The following is a 24,939-nucleotide window of genomic DNA, read 5'->3' as shown; positions in this document are numbered from 1 at the left end:
TCCATCAATGGAGTAGTATCCTCCTTATCGTAATCGTTTTAGTGCCACAAGCGATTCTTAACACAAATTAATTTGGAGAGAGGTCAGGACACGGTTTAATCCCAGTAACATTACGGAAAGAGACCGTTACGGTGTCCTGAAGATCTCGCCTGTAGAGGCATTATGCTGAACGGGCGGACGGAGCTCCACGTTTTCGACAGAGGTTCTGTAACCGGAGATCGCTAGCGTCAGGAGGTGATCCTTCCCAAATTGCGTCTGTTCCGAGGTGCCATTGGAGCAGACTTCGTTTTTATGGATGACAATGCACGGCCACACCAGATTCTTGCTGTTCGGAAGCTACCGAAAAGTGAAGATATCACTCGAATGGATTGTCCAGCGTACTCCCTTGATTTAAACCCCAAAGAACATGTGTGGGATGCTTTGGGGAGATGCTTGTGACACGATTACATCTTCCGGGGAACACCCAACAACTGAAACAGATGCTTATTGAGGAATGGGCACTCTTACCTCAAGATCTTTTGGAAAATCTGGTGCTGAGTATGGAGAGATCGTTAGAAGCAACCATTGCAGTAAGGGGAGGGCATATCCCATACTAAGGAACACCTGCTTTTTGTTCTTCCTCTTGTACAGACAATCATGTGTAACGATACTATGAGTTCAATAAAGCCTGTTTTTGTTTGATTCCATACTGTATGCATTGTGTTCATTTTTAGAGCAATTATGCTTTCGTCATCGTTTAAATACAAAATGCTGTCTTTTAATTTTAAATTTAATGTCTCTCAGATGATTTCTCGTGGAGTTATGCCAAAAAGAACACCTGTTGTTTAAGCTTTGCACAACAGTGTAGAATAAAGGGTCCGTATACTCCGAGTAAGCCTCCTCGAAACCATGGATCCTATCTGTCAAAAGCAAACAGAACAGGCTATGATAGATCTATAATCATACAGAATTTGTTTAGTTAGTATTCAGTGGAATCCCTGATATGTCTGACAGACGTCTCTGATAAGCGGAAGTTGTGTGTACAGTTCTTTCTGATTAATTACATCCATTGATATCCTGAGTTCATTTTATTAGGTTCGGTTCTTCACTAGCGGGAAAATGGGCCACTACGCATTCTAATAAAGACAAAATGTGATTCGAGGAAAATTCATCTGTGAGTATTAAATCATCATATTTTAATATTACTGAACACATCATGGATGGCACCAAACACGCTGTGAACTAAAAAAAAAAAAAAAAAAAAAAACCCTCCATCTTCATATTCAACAGCATTATGAACCGCTCGGCAGGAAGTTTGTTATTTCTTACCTAAATACATCCTTATATCCTACAAACTGATTCAAATATAAAACATGATTAAAACAATATTTGCACTATTTAAGACGGTAATATAATAGCATTCTATTTTTTCATCAAACCTTTCGTGCATAATTTCGTGCACACACGAATTTGCAATTATTCTCCGAGTGAACAGCCAATTTTATTTTCGTTATTAGATATAACTATATCATGTACTCTCGACCCAACTGTTTTTACTTCCTTCTACGAAGTAAAAAGGAAGTATTGTAATCGCGTAAAACTTCGGGTATCATATTTCAACAAAAATATCCATTTTGACCGCTATCGAATGCAATTTAACGATATTTTTGCGTGACATTCCTACGTCTCTTTTCCGATAAAAAAATTATAAATCTGATTTAAAATGAATTCTGAAGAGAAATTTTCGTGGCGACTGTGTGTATGTTGAGTTACGTTGTTCTGGTTAAGATTTTTATGCCTTTAATTAACCCGCAGGCAATAATTGTGGAATTATCGACAATTTAAAAGATGTTTAATTGCGACTAAGCCTAATTTTTGATTTGCCATGGCCGCCATGTTTGTTTTGAAACTTAGCAGAATAGTGAATTTGTTGCCAATCTACTGAAACTAAGCTTCGCAACAACAAAGTAACGTCTTCTTTTATTATTGCGAATTAAATTATGCTTAATTCATTCTCATTTATCATTTAAGTTATTATCATTTAAGTTATTAGCTTGTTTTTGGATTGAAACTGTAATTTTAATTGTAAAAATAATTTTTTAATTATTTTAATTGTACTTTGTTTTTATATTTTTTATATCTTTCAAATTTTAATGAAAATATTTTCAATTTTTATGTATTTTTGGCTTGCTGCGAAGTGAATTAATTAGTAGCGCATGCACATTAGGTAAGCGGCGCTGAATTGTCTCCGAAAATCTGTTTCTTTTTTATTTGTTTAATTTCTTTTATATATCGTTTTAGATTTATTATAGTATTTGAAAAGAACTTGTGGTAATTCTTCAGATGATAAAATTTTGGTGCACTCTGAGTTATAAAATGAATGAGATGTAATACTGTTAAGTGAACCTAGCGCCAGCGCCAAAGTGTCGCTATGGTAAATGAATACAGTAAACTTTAAAGAGTTCATTTATTCTATTGTGGTTTATGCGCTATTTACAAAGTAGATTTAATTCAAAATTCCTTAACTGTTAGTTCAATATGTTTAAATGAAATGCAGGAAAATTGCGTATAATTTAATATTCCGTACATGGAAGTCATGTGGTGTACACATAAGATTTTTTCCTTCAGTGAATAAAATCATGTCTGTGATTTCTCAAGTTTGATTAACATCCGTATCGGCTTTTACGGTGTTGTTTCGCCTTAAAAGTAAAAAAATAATAATATGAAAACATGTATGTAATGTAATTAATTTCAGTAATTAGCGAATATTCTTTTTTCATTATATATTATGTAGATTATCCATTTCCATAGTATCATCCATTTGCAATGAAATGCCTATTATGCATAACCTTCTTTTGCTATACTTCTCCACGGAATTCTATTGCAGGTGGATTCGATAAACAGAAACAATAACTCAAGAGAAATTCCGGACGCAATCTGCCCGTAGCATAGTCTGAGAGATTACCCCAACTATCCAATTAAGTAGGGGTCTTCGTCTCCATAGAAATAGAGGGTAAGAATGGCCGTAATTAAATTGTTTATCTCCGGCAAAACAATCTGTCCGGGTTGGAGCTTATTACGTTCAGGTAGCAAATACCGGATGGAATTAACCTGGAGAGGATATAGAGAAATGGAAAGCGTGATTACTGGCATTCCATTCCGAATCGAAAGAGCCAATGACATGATAATAGATTCGAGGCCGAATCTAATTACCTTTCATTCAAAGAGGAAGCAAGAGCCTGTAGTAATTCCCTCGGCATAATAGAAATTTTTAGAGTAAGGTAAAGTTTTAATGACCTTATTGTGTGATCGGAGCGGCCGCAAGCAAGCTTCGTGAAATTAAATGGAAAGAGTGAAAGTGCATTTCGCGTGTACCCAAAGTCCTATGTCTTCTAAATCATTAAGGGATTTCTATTCTCAAATACAGTGAATAAGTAGTGAGGATTTAGTCTATAGTGTAACTTAATATGCAAAATTTCATCACGATTATGTACAACTGAGAAAAGAAAAATAACGACACAATGCGAAACGAAAATAATAGATACTTTGAGAAAAAAACACACAAAAAAACATCTGAACTGTTTCAGATTTTAAATTACGTCCAAAAGGACGTTTTTTTTAAACGTTTTGTGTGTTATCTTTATTTATTAAATATCATGTTCTTTGCATTTAAACTATAAAATTTAGTTCAATAGCAATGTCGCAAAATAATATTAAAATGAGCATATCTTTAGAATTTCCGATATACAGTTCGACACGCTGGAGATAAAAAAAGTTTTTTCTCCCCCGTACAGTGTTGCCATTGCTCGCTTTTAAATTGTTGATTTTGTTACTAAAAAATTCGTTAAAGTTTTTCAAAATATGAAATCTATCATAAAACAAATTCCAAATTTCAAATTTGGGATTTCAGAAACCCATATTCGCAGTAGGATTACTTCATTCAAAATTGGATGGCTCTAGATACCGTTGTTTTATCACAATGCGAGAAATATACATATATTTATGCAGATTTTTCATTATTTAATATCTTCAAATATAACACAGCGTGATAATATTTGGTGGCAACAGTTTGAAAAGTGAAATGGACATTCCGAGGGATTCGACGCAAAATGCCAAAACGAAAGTAATTGTCCTTCGGGACTCAAATCTCTTTGGACTAATAAAGGAAACATGAAGCAAACAAATTTTTTAAATTTAAAAAGAAAAAAAAAAGGTCAACACAAAGATATATGCTCTGCAGGTCTCCAAGTTCTGTTATAGCTTTGGACTATAACCTTATTTCGTTTCTTCAAACACTATTAAAAATATCCACCAGTGGCTATTTGGGAAAGACCACGGTACTCAAGGTTACGTTCCACCTTTTAAGTCTGATTCCCGTTAACTAAATGGGCTGTCTTTACGAGTTTCTTATGTTTTCTTCTACGTATGATATAAATGCAAGTTATTAGTCTTACAAAATTCTTCTCGAAGCACAAATTAGTTATCAAATTAATTTTCTGCGACAAATTAGTTACCTATTAACTGTCAGTTCGCTTAGAAATAGAGAAATTGATATCCGCTTTGCATTATGTGCGTGATCATCTCCGTTTCTATGGAAATGAAAAAGATTTCTTAGCCAAAGATTTCTTAGCTAAAGATTTCTTAGCTAAAGATGCCTTAAATTTATCCATTGATATCAACATTAGCATTTCAAAGAGCTATTGGAAGTCCTTTCATTATAAGAAGCTTTTAGCTAAGTAGAATGCGGAATATATTTCATATTGTAATGCTGAGGTCACCAGAACGTTCTTTCCTTCTGTTTACCATAGACTGCATTCCGAGTCTTTCCCCTCTATTAATTTTAAAGTTTCTCAGTTTTTATCTGGTCACAGTAAATTTGCAAGTTACCTGTTTCGTTTTAACCTAAGATTAAACAATTTATCTGAATGTTCAAAAAGAGTACCTCAGGATGTGAAACATTTGATTTTCTTATGCTCTACATTTGATGGCCCTAAATTATGCTTCCAGAACGATTTGGAAATACTCAGAGTGACTTGGTTAGTGACCTTATCTGTTTTCGTGAAGTCCAGATTACTGTTCTCTGCTTTGTCCGTTTTATTTATGCATACAATTTTTAATGTTTTACTTAACTTACTTCTGTAAGCCTCCTGTTGTACATCTGTGGTGCACGGGAAGTACGTATGCTTTCAAATAAAAAAAAATATAACCTAACTTCGCACATATGAAAAAGTTGACAAAGGAAAATAAGACAAATTTTTAACATTCTGAAGAGTCAGAATAAGTTTAAACACTTCGATTTTGTGAAAAATGTCTTCATGCAGGAAATTCTGATTTTTGTTATTACGTCATAAATGTTCCTTTATCTGCAGCAGTGCAATTCTTCTCATTTCCAACATCGAGCTTTCATTCAAGCCTCGGTGTATTCGATTCAGAATAATTGACTCTTTATTTCATATACATTAATATTTATTACCTATCAAAACTATATGTTTTTATTACCGGTATAATACCAGCAATCACAATTTCACTAAACCGATCAGGAATGTAGAAGAAAGTCAAAAGATCAATATTTAATTAATCAGTTAATTTTAAAAATTACTCTCAACTTGCAACTCTTTATGCATCACTCGCTTGTATTCAGACTAAAATATACACAAGACGCAATGCTTACTGAGCCTTATTGAAGGTCTGTATTTGAGCATGTACAGTGCCCCCCCCCGCAAAAAAAGGACAGTTCTATATCTCCCGTTCTACTGGGCCGATTGACGAAATTCAAATTGCGTTTTTCATGTCTTGAAAGCGCGACTTAGGATATATATTAGATTTATATATAACATCATTCTAACATATGTATTTTGACACAAAAATCAACCTTTTTTCTGAAACGGCATGCCATTTTTTTTTTCATATTTCGATTCTAAGACTCAAATTGTACTTAAATATTAAATTTTGTATAACTTGGTGCGAAATTTAAGGAGAAATTCAAAAATTTATCTTGGCGTATTTTTTTTCAGTTTTCGCCAATAATAATTTACTTGGCGAACTTCTTAATTGATAGCAACCTATTTTCGTTTTCTTTTTTTCATTTCAGAAGAGCGGAAAAAAGTCATCGTTCATTTTTTCAAATGACTTTAACAAAGTACGTAAAACAGGTTTGGCGTTAATATCGCTCAAAAACAAGATGCCAAATTTCAAAACGCTCCAGAGTATGTAAATTCATGTATATCTTAGAAAATTGTGAATAAAAAACTCTAATTTTATGCAGGTGTGCCTAGAAATACATCTACTTTAAGATGATGTTAAAACTTTCATAGGTTATAATAAAAAATTTTTCGAAAAATATATAAAAATATTTAAAAATACAAATTTTAAAAATAAATCGTAAAAAATATGCGAATTATACTTGAACTAAGCCTAAATTTGGAATTCTGGAAGAAGGAATCAAGTAAGTTTAATAAAAAAAAAACAGTGGTTAATAAATATATACCTAATTCAATTAACACTGAAGAGCTAAAATTTGGAGAGCCTATATTTTAAAAACTACTCATGCGATTTTTACAAAACTTGGCAGTTTGCCATAACTTGAGTCGTATAATTGAAATATGGAAAAAAAATTGGCATGTCATTTCAGAAAAAGCCCGATTTTGTGTCAAAACACCTATATTAGGACAATGCTATATATAAATCTAAAACATATACTAAGTCGGGCTTTCGTGACATAAAAAACGCAAGAAGAATTTCGCAAAGCGGCCCATTAGAACGGAAGATATAGAACTGCCCCCCCTTTTTTTTCGCAATGTACCTTCCTGTTCCTGCGTGAAGTTATTTCAAATCTTATGCTTATATTGTAATTAAAGTTTAGAAACGGAAGCATTCTAAAAGAATATATATTCTTCTCATTTGTGCGGTAAACACCTCCTGTACAAATAGTTAGAATTAAATTCTGTTTATTATTAGTTTAACATTCATTTTCTCCATGTATATAGATGAGGATATTAATAAAACCAATCAAAAACCATTGGCAAAATATAGGACACGCAGTACTAACTAACAGGGAAACAATCTTAACCCAAGGAAAAACGTGAACATAAACGTATGATTTTGACGGAGGCAGGCGCTTTAGTCAGTTGATAAAAAATCTGATGTGTACACCACATGACTTCCTTGTACGGAATATTAAATTACACCAATTTTTTCGTGCATTTCATTTAAACTTATTGGATTGAATTAAATATACTTCGTCTATAGCGTATAAACCACAATACAATAAATACACTCTTTAAAATTTACTATATTTGTTTACCACAGCGACACTCTGGCCCTAGGTTCACTTAACAGTGTTACATTTCATTCATTTTTTAACTCAGAATGCACAAAATTTATATCATCTTAATTATGTAATCGTTGTCACATGTTCTATTCAAATACTATAATAAATCTAAAACCATGTATAAAACTAATTAAGCAAAGAACAAAAACAACAAAAGAAGCAGTTTTTCACAGACGATTCAGTATTTCTCATACAATTAATTCAGTTCTCACTTCGCGACAAGGCAAAAGTACATTAAAACGCAAGACGTCTTTATTGAAAATTATGAAGTAAATCTTAAACACTTATTTGCTCGAATAAATTCCAGAATGAATTAGGCATGATTTCATTCGCAATAATAAAAAAACGCGTTACCTTTGTTGTTGCGAAGCTTACTTTCTCTCGATTGGGAACAAATCTACTATTCTGCTAATTTTCAAATGTAAATAAACATGGCTGTAATAGTAAAAATAATTAAGCTTAGCCGCACTTAAACAACCTTTAAAATGCTGATAATTCTGCAAATATAGCATGCAGATTTACTAAAGGCATAGAAACCATACCCGGAAGATAAGAACAACATAATTCAATCATTTTTAAAGCAAAAAATGCACAATTTACAAACATATAAGAATAAAGAAACTGAGATCACAGAACCTAGTAAGAAAGTGGATATATATATACACACATATATTTATATACTTTTGGTGCGGCCGATTGCAAACAAAATACGAGGTGCACATCTACATGTTATAGCAGTCCAATATACAAAATTTCAACGTTCTGAGGCTACTCGTTTTTGAGTTATGCGAGATTTTTGAGTTATGCGTGAATAACGTACGTACGTACGCACAAACGACACGAAAAATTCTCTTCAGATTTCATTTTAAATTAGTTTTATAATTTTTTTCGGTGGAAAAGAGTCCTTTACTCTGTCCTTACGTACAGATGTCACGCAAAAACATTGTTAAATTGCATTCGATAGCGGTGAAAATGGATACTTGCGTTGAAATATGATGCCTGAAACTTTTCGCCATTACAATACTTCCTTTTTACTTCGTACAATGACGTAAAAAGATGGTTATCTGTCGTTTGAGACAGTTAAGAAATCGTTACATTTGATAATTAAAAAATAGCTTTATCAAAGGAAAACAGCGAGCTATGGAATTTGTTGAATGGTAGAAACAGTTCTTAATTTTTCCAACGATTTCAGTTCTTCTAACTATTTCTGCAGTCCATATGAGCAGTGTAGTCCATTCTTTGATGAATATATGTCTCAACGTTTGTATAAAAGATTGCTTGAACAAGTGCAAAAAGTGGATTATTTCCCTAATCGATCAAGTGACACTATTTACTGCTTCTCTTGAGTACTACATAAACATGTCCATCACCATTTTCTTATAATTCTCACTTCTTTGCCAGGTGGCGGTACTGTCCATCATTATATGTTTTTGAAATAACTTTTGGTTCGACTCCTTTTGATTGCCTCTTACACATCGATATTAGCTATTGCATGAAATTAATATACGTGAAATTCATTGCTCATATTCTCGGAAGTAAAATACTTAACAATTAAGTGAAGCTTGATCATAATAATGTAATAATCACATAACATATACTTAAAATAATGCAAAGCTTACTTTAAATGTTACCAAATATTTAGCAGAATAAAAGTAGGAATACGTACTTTATCGTTTCTCCTTCTTTAGCTATAACGCGTTTAATTAACTTCTGATCTGGATCCCGAGGACAACTAAAAGAAAAACAAATTCCATTTACAAAGATTAAACAAATGAGTTGCATTCTATATGAATAACATAATAAAAGTATCGTCAACAAGAAAGAACAAAAGATAAAAGTATATTTCAGTGTTATGAATCACTGCAGCTCTTTCTTGTTACCGTCTGCAAGAAAGAACAAAAGATAAAAGTATCTTTCAGTGTTATATATCTCAAAACACACATGAAAAATATTTTCTCAAATAATTTAGAATAAAGACACTAGTTGCAACTACTGAACTTTTTTAGTTCATTCCATTTCTGTAGGTATACATGCAGGGAATTAAATTTCTTCCTCTCACGTGCTCTGGTGCGGGGCACAATCCATTGATAGGTAACTAGTTCTAACTTAACGTGTTTCGCCATGCTAAGTGTCGGCACTACACGGCCAATACACCTTCCGAACAGTTCTAGAGGTTCAACAACCTTCCCCGCACCTTGGAGACATTGATACTAATCGCCATACGGCGATACTGGTCGCCTAAATACTACTTGCCAGTCGTTCGGGCTGCCCATCGCTGTGGTACATTCATAAAGGTAAGAAAGGACTTACTTCCTATCTCCATGGGTACATTACCCAGCGAACCCGGAACGTTACTCCTGGGCTACTACAGCTTCACTGCAGTAAGACACGCCAGACCATCAGGCCGGCCAATAAATGACCTTTCCGGGGCCTCCAGAACCACTAGGTTCATAAACTTTATACCCCCGTGGCCGAGACTGCCTAGGTACAGATCCTAGCCAGTAGCTTCGTAGAGTTCTCTACGTCGAACCAAAGTTATCCGAGTTCGATTCCAAACATGAAAATCCACTTTTTCAAGAACTGTCCTCATCTTATCTGCAATCCGGTGCTTGAACTGTAATAAGAGACTACAGTTTGTCGTCACCATCATTTTATTGGCTGACTAGGAATCCTCCGTCCTCCCCAGTGGTCTTTAGGTGGCAGAGAGAAGGAGACATGTAAAACTTAAACGCGTTTCTTCCACATACGTTCATATGTAACGTTCAGAAACCTGATTCAAGTACAGTTCCAGATATATACCGAGAGGTATGATTTTGCTGCAAAAATGTAGCCAAAACTGAAAACCATATATAGGCAGAGTTTAAAATTCGGCCTATAAATTCAACTATATATATCATCATATATCAAGCGCAAATAATTGATCGTTTAACTTAGCTAGACATGTGAAAAGCTGATGGTAAGTACCAATTTATCTTCAGCTACCATTCAATAAAAAGTGGCGACAGCACTGTAACAGAAACAACAGAGAGCAGAAAGGATGCTTTTGATGCCAGTAATTTTTCTTTCTTAACTCTCCCAACGGGTACGCACACCATGTGGCGTTTGGGCAATAGCGTCGTAAATTTTGTTTTGGATTCTCAGCTGTGCTAACCATTTTCAAGTAATTACAAGATTTTCTTTTTCTTCTCAGTTGTGTTTTCGATTTTACGATTAAAATAAGCTTTTTCATTTTTGCTGTCTATTCAAATAAGATGTTCTGACAAGAATAAAAAACTGTGCTCCTCCAGTTTTAAGTTATTGCTTTTGCTGAGCCACACTATTAACGGAAAAGAAAATAATAAAATTTACGAAGATAATGAGAACGATGTGAATGGTGAAATAAAGGTTTACGGTGTTCACCCGGATGTACTGAAGCAAAGACTCTGAGAACTGTTCGAAATTTTCGAGTCAGGTGCTGATGTTAAGAAATTTGATAAATATATACTATAAGTGAATAAAATAAAAATAAAACAAAAAAATCTGAAAGGTTTCAGATTTTAAATTACGTCCAAAGGGTCTTTTTTTGTGTGTTTCCTTTATTTGTTAAGTATCATCTTCTTCGCACTTAAACCATAAAATTCAAACAGCAGTACCACAAAATAATTTAAAAGCATATCTTTAGAATTTCCGATACACAGTCTCGCACGCCGGAGTTAAAAAAAAAAAAAATTTTTTTTTTTTTTTGGTTCCTGTACAGTGTTGCCATTGCTGGCTTTGAAATCATTGAGTTTCTTAATCAAAAACTCGCGCTTTACGAAATATGAAATAGATAATAAAACAATTGCGAATTCGGGCTTCCAGATGCCCGCATTCAGGTGGAAAATTACGTTATTCAAAGTTTGATGGCTCTAAGTACTGTAGTTTTATCACAATGCGAGAAACATACATACATTTAGGCAGATTATTCATTATTTAATTTTTTTAAATAATAATGATATTTAGTGGCAACAATTTGAAAAGTGAACCGACATTTATAGTAAACCAACGCAAAATGCCAAAACGAAATTAATAGTCCTCCTAAGCAAATTGCCCCTTTGGACAAATAATATTTTTTCAAATACTTCAACTTTAATTCATTTGTTTAGAGAAAAGTATTTGCAATGCATTTTTGTAACAGAATAATAATGTAAGAGAGTAATTTTTGTGAGCGAGTTATCATAAATGAGTAAATATACATAATTTAAGAAAGCGATCACTTAGTAGCCGAGCATAGTATACATAATACAAGAAACGTTAAAAAATACAATAATTATGTAAATCCTTATAAATGTTATAAATTTACATACATTAATAAACCGCATGCTATTAAAATGGAATATACATAATGTTTCTTAAGAACTATGTATATTATTTTTAAACTAGCAGCTTGTCATGCTAGGTGTAATACAGTTAAAAAATTTAATAGCTAATTTTAAAATCTTGTACTTTAAGATTGGCTACAGGCTTGAAACAGAAACTTCGCTCTTCAGCTAAGACAAAATTACGAAATGAATTTTTAACTACTATATAGGTTGCAAAATAAAATGCACGAAAAAACTACTTAAACTATACGTTTTTATTTCCACGCACTGAAAGGTAAAAACATTTTTTTTTAGCCATTATGATATTCTTCACCATATGTAACTAAAATAAAACCATCGCGGATTTTAAATAAAAGTTGCTAAGCAGAAATTTAAGCGAATTAAATATATTCAGTGTTATATACATCATTTTTATACAATCGCTTTCATTATTTCAATCATTTTCAATTTTCATTACTCATTATTTCACTTGAGTTGTTTTGGTACTTCCCATTTTTGTTCTAAAAATAGTAACTATTTATAACATGTTCACCAATCTAAAGTGCGTCAATTCAAAATTAATCTAGATCATTCTATCTTACATAATATATACTGTATTGCAGATACCGTTTAACCAATCAGATTGGAAATGTCAGTTAAGAACCAAAACATTTTGACTCTATCTCATACTTCTTTTGAACGCGTAGTCACTTTTCCGTTTGCTTCACTCTTGCTAACACGACTCTTTTTTTCTGTATCGTCCATTGTCTGAAGATGTGCTATGCTATCAAAAATGTAGAGGATATATTGCGCTCATAATGTTGTGAATCGGAATATGCGTCTTAAAAATTAGTTTTATCCAAACATAAAATTACGTTGAATGTATGGCTACGTCTGTCTGCCACTGTCATAGAGAAAATCGCTCTACGGTTAACTCGCAAACATGTCTCTTTTTCGGGTCGAAGTCTTGAATTTGAATGATGATATTAGAAATGTCTTAGCGCAGTCTTTTCAAAATACGTAGTTTGGGCGGTTAGCTTATGTTACACTAGAAAGCCCGGCGGTCATACGAAATGACCGCTGTTCTAGATATTATAAATTGTAATTAAAATGATTTGTGAAAAGGTGTCTGCTAATATTCAAACTGAATTACCCAGAGCAGGCGAACCCTTTGCTTTTGAATTACCCTTTGCTTACTGCCCCACGGGGTTTTCTCCTTGTACTTGCTTAATTGCTTAAAGTAGAGTGCAATGAAGAAAACCACTGGCGGTACATTTCTTAAGAGCCACCGCTAGCTCAATCAATAAAGGTGATTTAAATAATAAAATGTTAATTCAGACGTGAAAGATCTCTTTGTACACAACATTTCTTGTGTAGATCTTTCCATCATTTTTGAGCTCCCCTTGCAGAGGACCATCCATTATTTTTAATTTTACGTCCGCTCTTTCACGAACTCTCGAACAGGCAACATAAAATTGACCGTGTCCAAATGCAGGCTCAGGTAAAAAATTGCCAACACACTTAAGCGTTTGGCGTTGAGACTTATGGATGATCATAGGAAAGGCAAGTTTTACAGGAAATTGTCTACGTCTCAATTGAAACGGCAACCCTGTGCCGTGGGAACTTCATCCCATTGGCTAGTACAGTTACGCAAGCAACCCATAAGCTATCGGCGACAAACAGACACTTAAGCCGCATACAATAAGATTTTTATTTATTTCATTTTATTTGTTTTTTCATCGTTGCCGGTTGCATATTTCCGAATTCTATTATATAGAGATGTTAAATTTATTTATTAAATGTTAAATGCACGTGCTCTTGTGTTTTTAATTTTTCCGGCTTAGCTTTCTCATAATATTCGTCAAGCGCTGCACTGCACTGCACGGGGAATAAAACAATTTACAGTTACGTAAGCAACCAATAAACTATCGGTGACAAACACTTAAGCCGCTTATATATAAGATTACATTAACATGTATTATCCCCCTCTTTCGTGATTTGATAAGCGTTGCCATGGCTTGAAATTTGATCTTTCATTCACCATTCATTCGATATTCCAAAAAGCTACAATTAAAAATGTTGCCATTTAGAAAAATGAGATCTTTAATTTATTTTTCAAAAATTGCAGTTATAAATCTTTGGGCGGTTCCCTATCTGCAACTGCTTAATAATATGAGTAATTAAAAAGATGCACTTCTTAATATTAAAAATATTAATACTTATAATAAAGATAATAAATAATTAATAATATAAATATCAATACTTAAGTTTAAATATTTATTTATTAAATATTCTAAGAACTAGAAGAAGTAAACTACTCAAAAAATACTTATTAACTGTGCTTAAAATATTGAAATATCTGATTTAATATCCGACGTTTTAACTGTCGGTTTTGACACATGGTGTTTATTTTTAATTTTTTCTTTTCCTGTGCATGGGATTATTGATTATCGTAAGATTCAAGCGCAATCAAGATTGACTACTTAGACTGGGATTTATTTCTTCTCAAGAAAAATATTTAATACTGTTATGTGTGAAAGAAAATAAGATCCTATTTTCAATATGCAAAAATAATTAATGAATACTCATATGTTCTTGCTAATTATAAGCATTTTTATATATTTATTTAATTATTTGGTTTTATTTAATAGTTTTTAAAATGTTAAATAAAATTTTTTAATATTTATAATTGTTTTATAAAAGAATTAATTTTATTAAATTTTATTTATTATTTAATTTAATTGAACGTTAATTTTATTTTGAGGCAAACTTTCCTCTCACTCTTGTTTTCAACCCATGATTTCTTCCCAGAGGGAGATTTCAGTTCCATATTAAGTTGGCTAGAAAGATACTATTTAAGTTAGTGTCTGAGTTACTTCAGGTAGAGCCTGTTCTGCCTTTCGGCCACCTTGTTTCTGTGCTATTTAAGCTTGTTATTTTACGCCGTTCAGATTAATTGCCGGCTAGTCTACGTCGGTGGTAGGATCAAAAGCCAACTATGCGTTAAATATCTATGTGCAGCTTCGGCTGCTAATTTGACTTCGGTTTAATTTTTATTTTACATTTCTAGTTTTGAGTTGCCGCCAAAAGTATTGGTGCGAATCTGTGCGCACCAGGAGTGACAACTGCAATTACTTTTCTTGAGATGAATAAAAGAATCTTTCCCTCTTTCCAAGTGTTGTGATTGATGCAGATGAACAAAACGAAAAGTCGCATCATAGTTCAAATAAAGATCTAGCCAACAAAAGGAACCTTAATTTAGCTAGGATCTCACAAGTATTATGCTACATTACTATGCATTTTATAAAACTTCCAGTTATTACTGAATGTTTTTACCTTAATTACAGACTATAAATAACATTTTCATGCGTAAAAGATCTGAAAATAGTAGTGTAGCGGTGAATATACATAAAAGACCTAGCATTAACTGATGCAAAAGCACATAAATCTTTTATCAAATTTCACGAAAGTAATTTTTATTACTGTGCACACCACAATTGCCATGAAATTTCGATAAACCTAAATTGTTTCAGGGAAACGTACTTTTCATAATAATCGATTCTTTCCATCAATATATCATCAGACTTCTACCACATGAGTACAGAGATATCAAATGCAGGATAAAGATTTAGGAATCGAATAACTTTTGTTTCTTCCTCAATGAAATATATGGAAATGTCAAAGTTCTTTCAGAATTCTGAAAAATTCTTGCGCAGAAATGCATATAAAATTGAAAGCTATCCCTATTGCAGTTTTAAGAAAACCGTAAAGAAATGTCAAAATACATAAACTGGCCAACATTGAACGATCAATGGCTGACTAGGATTTCGTTTCCAAAAGCGAGTTTACGTGCATAGTTCTTTGGAAGTATGAAGCTAAAAATTATTACAGAGTAGGAAGTTAATGTTCTATACGGAAGATTAGGATAGAATATCTCGGTTACTTTGTTCATCCAAGTAAATAAAAGGTTTAAGGCAAAGGTCGGTTACGTTTCCTAATTTATATTTATTCACCATGTGAGGTTTATCCTATGTTTTTAACAGTTATCTTTAGTTAAAGCTACTTTCCTGTCCCTTCTAATTTCAGCTTACAAATGTCCTGTCAGAGTGTGTTTTTAGAATCGCGGTTAATGCAAATGAAGGAAGAGCGGTACTTAAGTCGAAGTTCCACTGACTTCGTTAGAGAGTCAGAGATTCTGACTAGCGCGCGTCTGCCTTTTGGCTACACTCTCTCTAAGCTATCACTACACTCTGCCGTATTTCAGGCCGTTGATAGCTTCGCCTTTTAGTTAGCATTTAGGGGCCAACTCCTGTAGAATTTTGATAGCTTCGGCTATACGTTTTAGTTAAGCATTAGTTAAATTTGATTTTCTTAGTACTTTTCAGTTCAAGCTCAAGTGGAGGCTTTTGTGTACGTCCTAAGAAAGGAGCCCACTGTTCAACTCTTATTTTGAGCAATAAATGGTAATTAACCCTTCTTGAGCTTACGTTTCTGTTTCCTGAACTAAAGCGATTATTCGCTTACCAGTTCTCAAGGTTCCACAGACACAGCTGTAAATTCTACGTTGGAACCATATGACCATAATGACAATTTATATGTTAATAAATTCCCAAATAAAGCAAATTTATAATAAATCTTAAACTTATATACAAATTTATAATTAGACTAAATTAAAATATTTCCAATTTTACTACTATTTAACTGAATCACTTGAATCAAAATATTCTAGAGGGTAATGACATCCTCACACATAGTGAGAAGAGGAAAATGCGGCAAAAATATCGAGAAGCACAAGATAAAAACATAAACTTCATGCTCATTCAGTCCAATAGTAAGAACTTTTATATTTAAATTTCAAAAATACTGGTATTTTAGTATCTGATAAACTTTTGAAAGAATGGAAGTTTAAAAGCAGGAATATCATTCAGTGGGATTAGAAAATTCAAAAATTTTAGCTCAGCTATATACTGTTATGTCGCGAATTTCAATTATTAATATGTGTTTCAAGTTATTATTATTCTAATATTTTTATTTGTATTCATGTGTATTTTAATCTGAAAAAAAGTATTCTTAAGCTCTTAAGGCTCTATTTAACTCGTTATTCTTGAGTAGGAATTGTAACAAACGCAGGAGACGGTTGCGAGGGCAAACATCTGGTTTATTGGTTATAGCCTTTTACTAACAGTGGAGGCAGTAGGGTCCTTTTAACTCATGCCGTGTGAAACGGAAATTGTCTTCCTGTCGCTTTGTAAAGTTTGCAGGTTTGCGTACTTCAAGACAGTGGGGGTTAGGTAATTGGATGCTCATAAAGTTAGTTTCGCTTGTTAGTTGGGGGGTCTATTTTTTTTTCTCACGTTATGTGTACAGATGTTTTTCGGATTTCATTGTCAGATTTTCTGGTGTTTGATTCGTCATGGGTGTGTCATTTTCTCAATTTAGATAACATAAAATTCCGGCATTGGTAAGATTTAATTTTATGATTTTTTTGAAAGCCTATGAACTCACAGAGGTGGAGAAACCGAGATTTCCTGGGTGCTTGCACCAGGCTAGAGATCATTCTGATTCTGATTTTCAAGAAGAGTAAGAGGAGAAAAAGTGGGGGCTTGACCCTTCGGGTCTTGCTTCTCGCGAGCCGCGTGAACAGCCGGCAGCGGGTATGATTTTTCTCTCGGCTTTTAGCTGGCGAGAATTTGCGTTGGCATAAGGCATAGAGCTCAGCAGAAGAATTTCGATTTCTCTTATCCCAAGAATTGTACGGCAGATTGTCTTGGTGATCCTGACAACCTGATGCGGTATTCCTGCTTTTTACCGGCTTTGACTTCCTAATTAGATTTTGTTCCAAAGGTGCTCTACGCTTATGGTGAGGCTTCCAGAATGAAAGAGACTCGTGTAGGACCCTTCTAAGGTGTGCATTGCTGTTTATTCTGCCTGTGCCAGCTGCGTCGATTTTTTTTTCATCATTCCATGCTCTGTAATTTATTTATTGTAAGGACAGCTTCAGTGGTGTTGCAACCAAGTCATCTTTAAAATTCGCAAGAACTGTCTGCCTCCATTAACGATGATTTTGTGAATAAAGGACAGCAGGAATAATGTGGTACTCGAGTAAAATTTGGACGCTGGACGATCTGTGGAGCTGTCAAATCACCTTATTAAATCAGTATACGAAGGTATTCCCGAGTAAAGTGAGTGTTGCAGTTTGGACTTCACCCCGTGAGTGATTTTTTTTTATTATTTGTTTTACTTCAATAATTATCTTAATACTCAAGCAAGAGTCGTCATTTTAATGTTTGTTGAAATTTGAGCAATTACTTAATTTAATTAATCGATGTGGAAATTATCAGTGTTCTTAAAGTGAATTACCATGATAAATACTTAAAGTTAGAAGATGAAATGGGAGAAAATACTAGTGTTACACTTATGATACAGTAGAATTTGATAATGTTAATCTTAATTAATATTAAGCTGTAATTTGGTGTAGTATTATGTGTTATTTTGCTTAGAAAAAATATGTATTACTGATCAGTTATCCATTATTTAATTATATAATACATATTCAAGAATTTAATAAATGTGTTTTTAAAATTTAATTGCATTTGTGTATTTTTGTAGCGTATAATTTACTGTGGTCTGTCATTGTCCCTCCATTTGTTTGAGCCGGGAGGCTTTTAAGAAACATGGAGTTTAATTGAATTTGGAGTTATTGATATTTCCTTTTGCATAGGTTACTCACAACGCAAACCTAAAAGTTAGATTTTACTACCACTATATGATTATACGATTGATTGATAGATATGATATACGATTGTTTATTTGATTCATCTTTTGATTATTATGAATTAGATTTGTTTTAATGTTTATAAGAATTTCGATGTTCTTATGAATGTTTTTAATTATTTGATATTTGATTTTTTGTTGTTAATTTTGTCCGGCACCAGGAATTAGTTTCAGTCAAGTTGAAAAGGTATTAAAACACCCCTCATAATTACCAGATATAACATTGGTGCCGTGACCAGGATGACTGGCAGACTAACACATAAAAATTTTCAGATATAACATTGGTGCCGTGATCTCGCGACTGGCAGACCACTAGAATATTTTTTGTGCATATTATTTTAGTATTATTTTATATTTGATTTCTATTTTTTTTTATGTGTATGAATATTACATTTTTGATAATAAATGATGAAATTTGTTGCGCTCACCTAGATGTTTGATCCATTTATCATTTAGCTTAAAGTTTTGGTGAGAATTGCATTTGTGTTAATGAGTTGATTTTGCTATTGCATTTTGAATAATTGCTTTGGAGATTTCTAATTTTAATTAATTGAATTAATGTCAGAGCAGTACTTTTTGTGTTCAAGAAATAGTAATTTTTTTTTAACTTCTTGAGGTGTGTTAATGGATTTTATGGAATCTGTGCCTAATAGAATTGAGTTAAAAATTTGATTTTGAATTTATTTTTGGAAAAATCTGAAATGTTTGTTTCTTAAAGTTAATTTTGGTTAGATTTGTAAAGTTGCGCGGGACCAGTGATAGTTTACTTAGGCTGTTATCACATCTATAGACGCGCGCGCTTACCCGGGACTATTCCGAGAAACGAGATTCTAGTAGCACGGCTTTAAGCGGCAGGCTTCCGAGAAATGTTTCGTCTAGCTAGGAGGAACGTGTCCCGGCTACGAGCAACATTTTTAAACTTTTCCCAAAATGTTCCGGCTGGAGACGTGTTCCTCGAACGTTCAACCAATCAGACGAAAGGTCAGCTTCTGAAGGATCACGGGTAACTTTCAATATGGCGATGGCTCTCACTGTGAAGTGATGGACGGTGGAAATAGAGGCCGATTTAATTATTGCTGTTTTGTTGTAATACAACTGCCTGAGTCATTTTTTAAATGTGTATATATTCATTAAATATATAATCGTGGAAATTTCAGAGTTGACAGTATTTTACGACGTTCTTGCATTTCGGATTTGTTTACAAATTGTTTGTAGCCAAAAGTTCGCCAAATTTGTCGTATTTCGTGCTGATCGTGTATATAACACTGTTATATAATAGAATTTTATTTCTTAAATTTAAGTTGAATAATTTTTTAAAATCCGTTTGTATATGCGCGGCTTTTCTCCTAATTACTTATCTTTTAAATTGTTAACTGCATAATCAGTGACACATTTTAAACAGCATAAAAGATGCATAAAAAAGAAAAGCATAGCTTATGTAATAATGAGAATACTCATTAAATTTGTCTATTATTTTCATGTTATTAATGAAATACTTTTTGGATTATAAATACATTAGAAACTATACTTTTATTGTAAATGTAATTTCAATATTGAAACATTGAAAATTTATGGATTTATTATTATGCATGATGAAAAACATTTGTATATACATTCATTAATATAAATCTTATTCATTACATTAATACTAATAAATATATATTAACAACTTCTAAAACATCGCATCTCTCTATCTGTATATAAATATATGACTTATTAGATATGTATATATATATGTATGTATGAATACAAAAATGAACATTGCCAAGAAGTTTATTTGAAGTTACTTTTAATTCAGATAACGATTATGTAATTGGCAGCAACTATAGTTATCAGTTCTTTGCAAATTATTATGGGTATGTAATAATCAGTTGAAAAATAATTGATGAGTATTTGAGTATTAAAGAGTGTACACATTTTGTTATTGGGTTAATTCATAATTATATCATACGTATGATCTACGTAATAAAAACATGACTAATAAATAATAAGAAATGTAACAGCTGTGCATTTATAACATTTGATTACTTAAAACACCGCACAACTGATTATCACCTTAAGTGCACGGGCCTACTAGTGGCCGAAGCGTCGTTGAACACTGGTAGTTCTGTCTCAGGTTAGAATGCCGCGAACGGGCTGGCTACACGACGTTTCCTTGGTTTGCCCCATTTGTAACTGGTATACGAGCCAGTTTTAAAAAATCTTCTACAAAGGGATATCTCCTGTTGTTATCCCTCGAGGCTTTGCGGTAATCACATAAAACCAACTGAGCCCACCAGCGGCCGAGCGGTAAAGTCGCTGAACACTGGTAGTTCGGTCCGAGGTTCGAATCCCGCGAACGGGCTGGCTGCATGGACGCTTTCGTGGTTTTCCCCATGTGTAACGTGTATACGAGCCAGTTTCCCTTAGAAAGTCCTCCCCGAAGGCACCCTTCCCTTAGGCAGATAGCCCTAGTGTGCTTTGCTGTAATCTCAATAAACCAAACCATAAAACAAACTCATCATGTGAACACCTAATTTCTAGAGTTGGTATAATTAATGTGTTTTAGGTATATTACCGAGTGTTCTATGGGACAGTAAACAACTCGCACATGTTTTGATTGCTCATGTATTCATATGCTTTATTTGATCTTCATTTTGCTGAATAGTATCTGCTGGCTGTGAGGAGGTAAATATCAGCCATATAGATTTTTGTCATTTGAATGGACAGAACAGTAATTATGAGCCATAAAGTTAGTCAGAAAATACTTTCACCAGGTCACAAATTTTCCAGTGAGCCATCAAATTTTCATTGAAATGCAGACAACAGAAAATACACATAAGCGATGTGTGATAAATAGACTTATCCAGCACATGTTTTTAAACTATTCTTAGTGTATACAGAATTTGGCTATTACTGATGTAATTGATTGCTATAACCAGAAGTGTGTTTATCTGTTACATGAAGTGCCAGAGTGGAGATCAAAGTGATTAACTTGATAGCAATCACCTTTCTATTATCTTCCATTACTAACAATAAAGTTTAAAACGAAAAGCGTGTGAGCCATACAAAACAACACGAAGAAGCGAATGTCACTTGAAAGGAAACGTCACTTTCGCCAATCTGAGCGATAGATTCTTGTTTGGCTTTCAGCCTGTTTGCCAAGTGAAGATGGTAACCCTATTTCGCCATAGGCAGTTTCTCAGAACTGTTGCTACAAACGTTTTGTCCCGGCAACAAACAGCTAATATGATAACGGCTTTAGGGATTGATTGAATTTTTTTTGGAAGTTAGTTTTCAGCCGGAGTGAATTTTCTTGTTTAGCTTTTCTGAGTTTGAGTAATTAATTTTCTACCTTAGTTGTGAGTTTAGTGAACATTTATTGCTGTCGGAGAAATGTGTGAAAACAGTAAAATAATGAGTTTTGCGTTTTACAGCAATTTTTGATTTGTGAATTTTGGAAAACCAAAGATTTTTTTTTTTTTTTTATTTTAAAGGTAGAGTTGGATTTGTTTGGAGTTTTAGGAATATAGTTAAAAGGTACTATTCTTGCTCTTACTGTTGGCGTTTCAAGTGGTTTTAATGGTAGTTTCATAGTGAGGTTACTTGTGAGTGGTCTAACATTTATTTTAACAGTGATTTTTTTTTTTTTTTTTTTTTTTTTTTTTTTTTTTGTCAATTTTGAGCTTAATAGTTTTATGGCTTTTTGGTTTTGAATTTATGTTTTTCTTTGGTGGAACTTGTTGCAGTGTTGTAGCAACTTTAAAAGTGGATGTGAAATGTGTTTTGGAAATTTAAACATTGATACTAGTGGAAGTGAAATTTGTTTTCAGAAGTTAAACTTGATTTTGTGGAATTAGAAATTACTCAAGTGAGTGTATTGTTGTGGAGATTTTGATTTGATTTTGGGATTTTAAGAGTAATTAACTCCACTGAGTTTTGTAATGAGTTTCTGTTTTCAAGTTGGTTGTCTTTCAAAAACGTTTTCTTTTCTGGTTTCTGGTTATACTGTGTGGTTACTGAAAAATTTGCGATTGCTCTTGAGGCTTAGTGTATTTCAAGGAGTTTTGCTTTGAAGTGGTTTTAGAAGTATAGAATTGAGTTTTGTGGGATTATGGATTTTGAGATTTTGAGTTGAGATTTTTCTGTGTAAACACTTCCCTCTTGTCTGCTTTTGCATTTTTGTGCCTGCAGTTTTGTAGTTTTGTTGTGAAGTTGTCATACTTACGATTGCTACCTAGAATGCAATGCATCCTCTTCATCTTCTTTAATTACTCTCCAGGATCTAGGCTTTGAGAATATTGGTGCAGCATTGTTTTCTTTAAAAATTGTGGCAAACCCTTTTGTTGGACACTTTCTTGTTTACGTGCAAATTCTCTGTGTGTGTAACCTGCTTCAGTTCAGTTTTGGTTGAATTCATTTTGACTAATTTCAGAATTAATTTTTTTTTTGGTTTGATGTTGAATTGTTTATGAATTTGATTTTTTTTTTTTTTTTTTTTTGAAGAGTAGTTTTGTTTTTTTGAAAGTAGAGTTAAAGGTTTTTCCTCAGTTCTTTCATTTCATTTCAGTGCATTTTCATTTACATTAAGAAATAAAATTCATTAAAAAATAAAAAATAATATTCTTAAGAACTGCATCTATTGCTTTTAAACAGCTTAGTTTGTTAATCAATAGCAGACAGAAAGATATATTTTTTTATCGAACGGCGGGCACTTAGCCAACTAGGCTAGGCCACTACTAAGGCCATATGTGGTGGCCATTTTATTGTGCAGGTATTTAATACGCGGCGACCGTTGCCTCCTATGAAGGAACGAGCATTTAGAAGTATGCCTTCTTCGGGATTCAAGCTCGGGCCCTTTCGTTCGCAGTCGGCTACCCTAACCCCTTTACCGTCTGGGCGGCCAAATCCGAAAGATAAATACTGTTACGAAATGTACAGGCGCGGTGTGATGCCTTCCCCGCAAAGCAGTTTTAGGGTTGGCAAGGGGCGGCAGGTTTGCCACATTTGGCGAGAAATCGCCCATTTGGTTATATACCGTGGACGGATGGAGAACCTTCTGGAATGAATTCTTACCGGTTTAGCCCAGAATGTTCCCGAACACAAGCCGAAAGCTGTATAAATCCTGCTGGTCCGGAGTCAGTTAGTATTCCTCGTCGAGAGGGCGAGAGTGTGTGCTTCGCATAGAATGCGAGATAGTTAGTATCGAGTTGGTGTCTCGTCTAGCGAGTCAATCCCTGCAGAGTCGATCGAAATGACAGCCGGGCAGCGAGTGCCGAGTAGGTCGTCGAGTGCACTGAAAGAGTCTCTTAGTGTATCGCTGTTAGTGCATCGTTGAGAGAGCGTGTTGAGCTCCGGGAACGACTGAACCGAAAAGTCGGGAGCTGCGCTCTGTGTGTCGTCGAGTGCATCGCGAGCTGTAGCGTGGAGAGTCTTGAGAGTACGTGGAGTTCCGAGAACGACCGAGCAGAGTCGGGAGCTGTACTCTGGTGCTTTGCAGTGAAGCTGTCTCCACCGTTATTGCCTGACAGTGTGAAGGCTGTGTCCCTGATTGTGTCAGTGCGTTTATTCTAGTTCATCGACGACTGTAAAAACGTGTTTGGAGCTGTCCTGATAATACTAGCCAATAAAGTGTGTTTCGGTTCTTCATTAACTAGTATTATCATCATTCACTCCAAATCCTCACAAACCTCGTGCGAACGTGAAGGAAGAAAATAACGTAACAACTGGTGTCAGAAGAAAAACGCAACAATATCTTACATTTTGCGGTATGGCAACAAACTCGAACGAAAAATGAAACAACCTTCTTACAGTGAACCAATTCAAAATCCTGTCTAAGACTAATTAAGACATTTTGGGCTTAAAATAAACAAATAAATAAATCTGAAATATTTCAGATTTTAACGGGCGCCCAAAAGAGTTTGTTTAGTTTTTTTTATACTCTGAGTACACAATAATTTTTTTCTTTGTCTTAGCTTTAAGCATCCTAGCTTAGCTTAACTTTAAGCCTTACGCCATATACAATACAGCAGCAAAATCACAAAAATTTCAAAAGCAGCATAGCAGTAAGCATATATAATTCCCCATGCAGTGTTAAGAGTTTCCATATATTTTATGTGATTTTTCAATTTTTTCTTTCATTATATCATCGTTCAGATTTCTAACTAAGATGGCTTTAGAAAAAATGTTTTGTCTTCTTATTATTAACGGTTTGCATGTTTGTTATTAAATCTCACGTTTTTGCAGTTATGTCACATCAAATTCGATTCAACACCAAAAATCAAAAAATATTCAACAGCAGCATATCTTTAGAATTTACAATGGATAGTCTCGCGCGCTGGAGATAAAAATGTTTTATTCTGTACGGTATTGTCGCTGCTCGCTTTGAAATCATTGCGTTTGTTAATAAAAAATTCCTTAAAGTTTTACAAAATATGAAAAAATACTAAAACAAATTCAAAATTCGGGCTTTCAGTTGCCCGTATTAGAGTAGAGAACTACGTTATTCAAAATTGAATGGCTCTAGGTACCGTTGTTTTTTTCACAATGCGTGAAACA

At 33.7% G+C, this 24,939-nt stretch overlaps 1 protein-coding gene across 1 annotated transcript in view; it reads right to left on the bottom strand.

The window, feature by feature from the left end:
* The window catches only part of LOC146999390 (mitochondrial inner membrane protease subunit 2-like), a 315,792-nt gene that overhangs the window by 46,150 nt on the left and 244,703 nt on the right, over positions 1–24,939 (bottom strand). The window contains exon 2 of the mRNA XM_085823075.1: positions 8,976–9,041. Coding sequence (XP_085679201.1) covers positions 8,976–9,041 — 66 coding nt within the window. The remainder of the gene's footprint in view (positions 1–8,975; positions 9,042–24,939) is intronic.

The sequence above is a fragment of the Stegodyphus dumicola genome, chromosome 1 (genome assembly GCF_044657685.1).
Source record: "Stegodyphus dumicola isolate Sdum_Otavi_A_Nest chromosome 1, ASM4465768v1".
Classification (NCBI taxonomy): Eukaryota; Metazoa; Arthropoda; class Arachnida; order Araneae; family Eresidae; genus Stegodyphus; species Stegodyphus dumicola.
The sequence above is the reverse complement of the archived record's forward strand: the minus strand, read 5'-3'. Positions and strand labels throughout refer to the sequence as shown.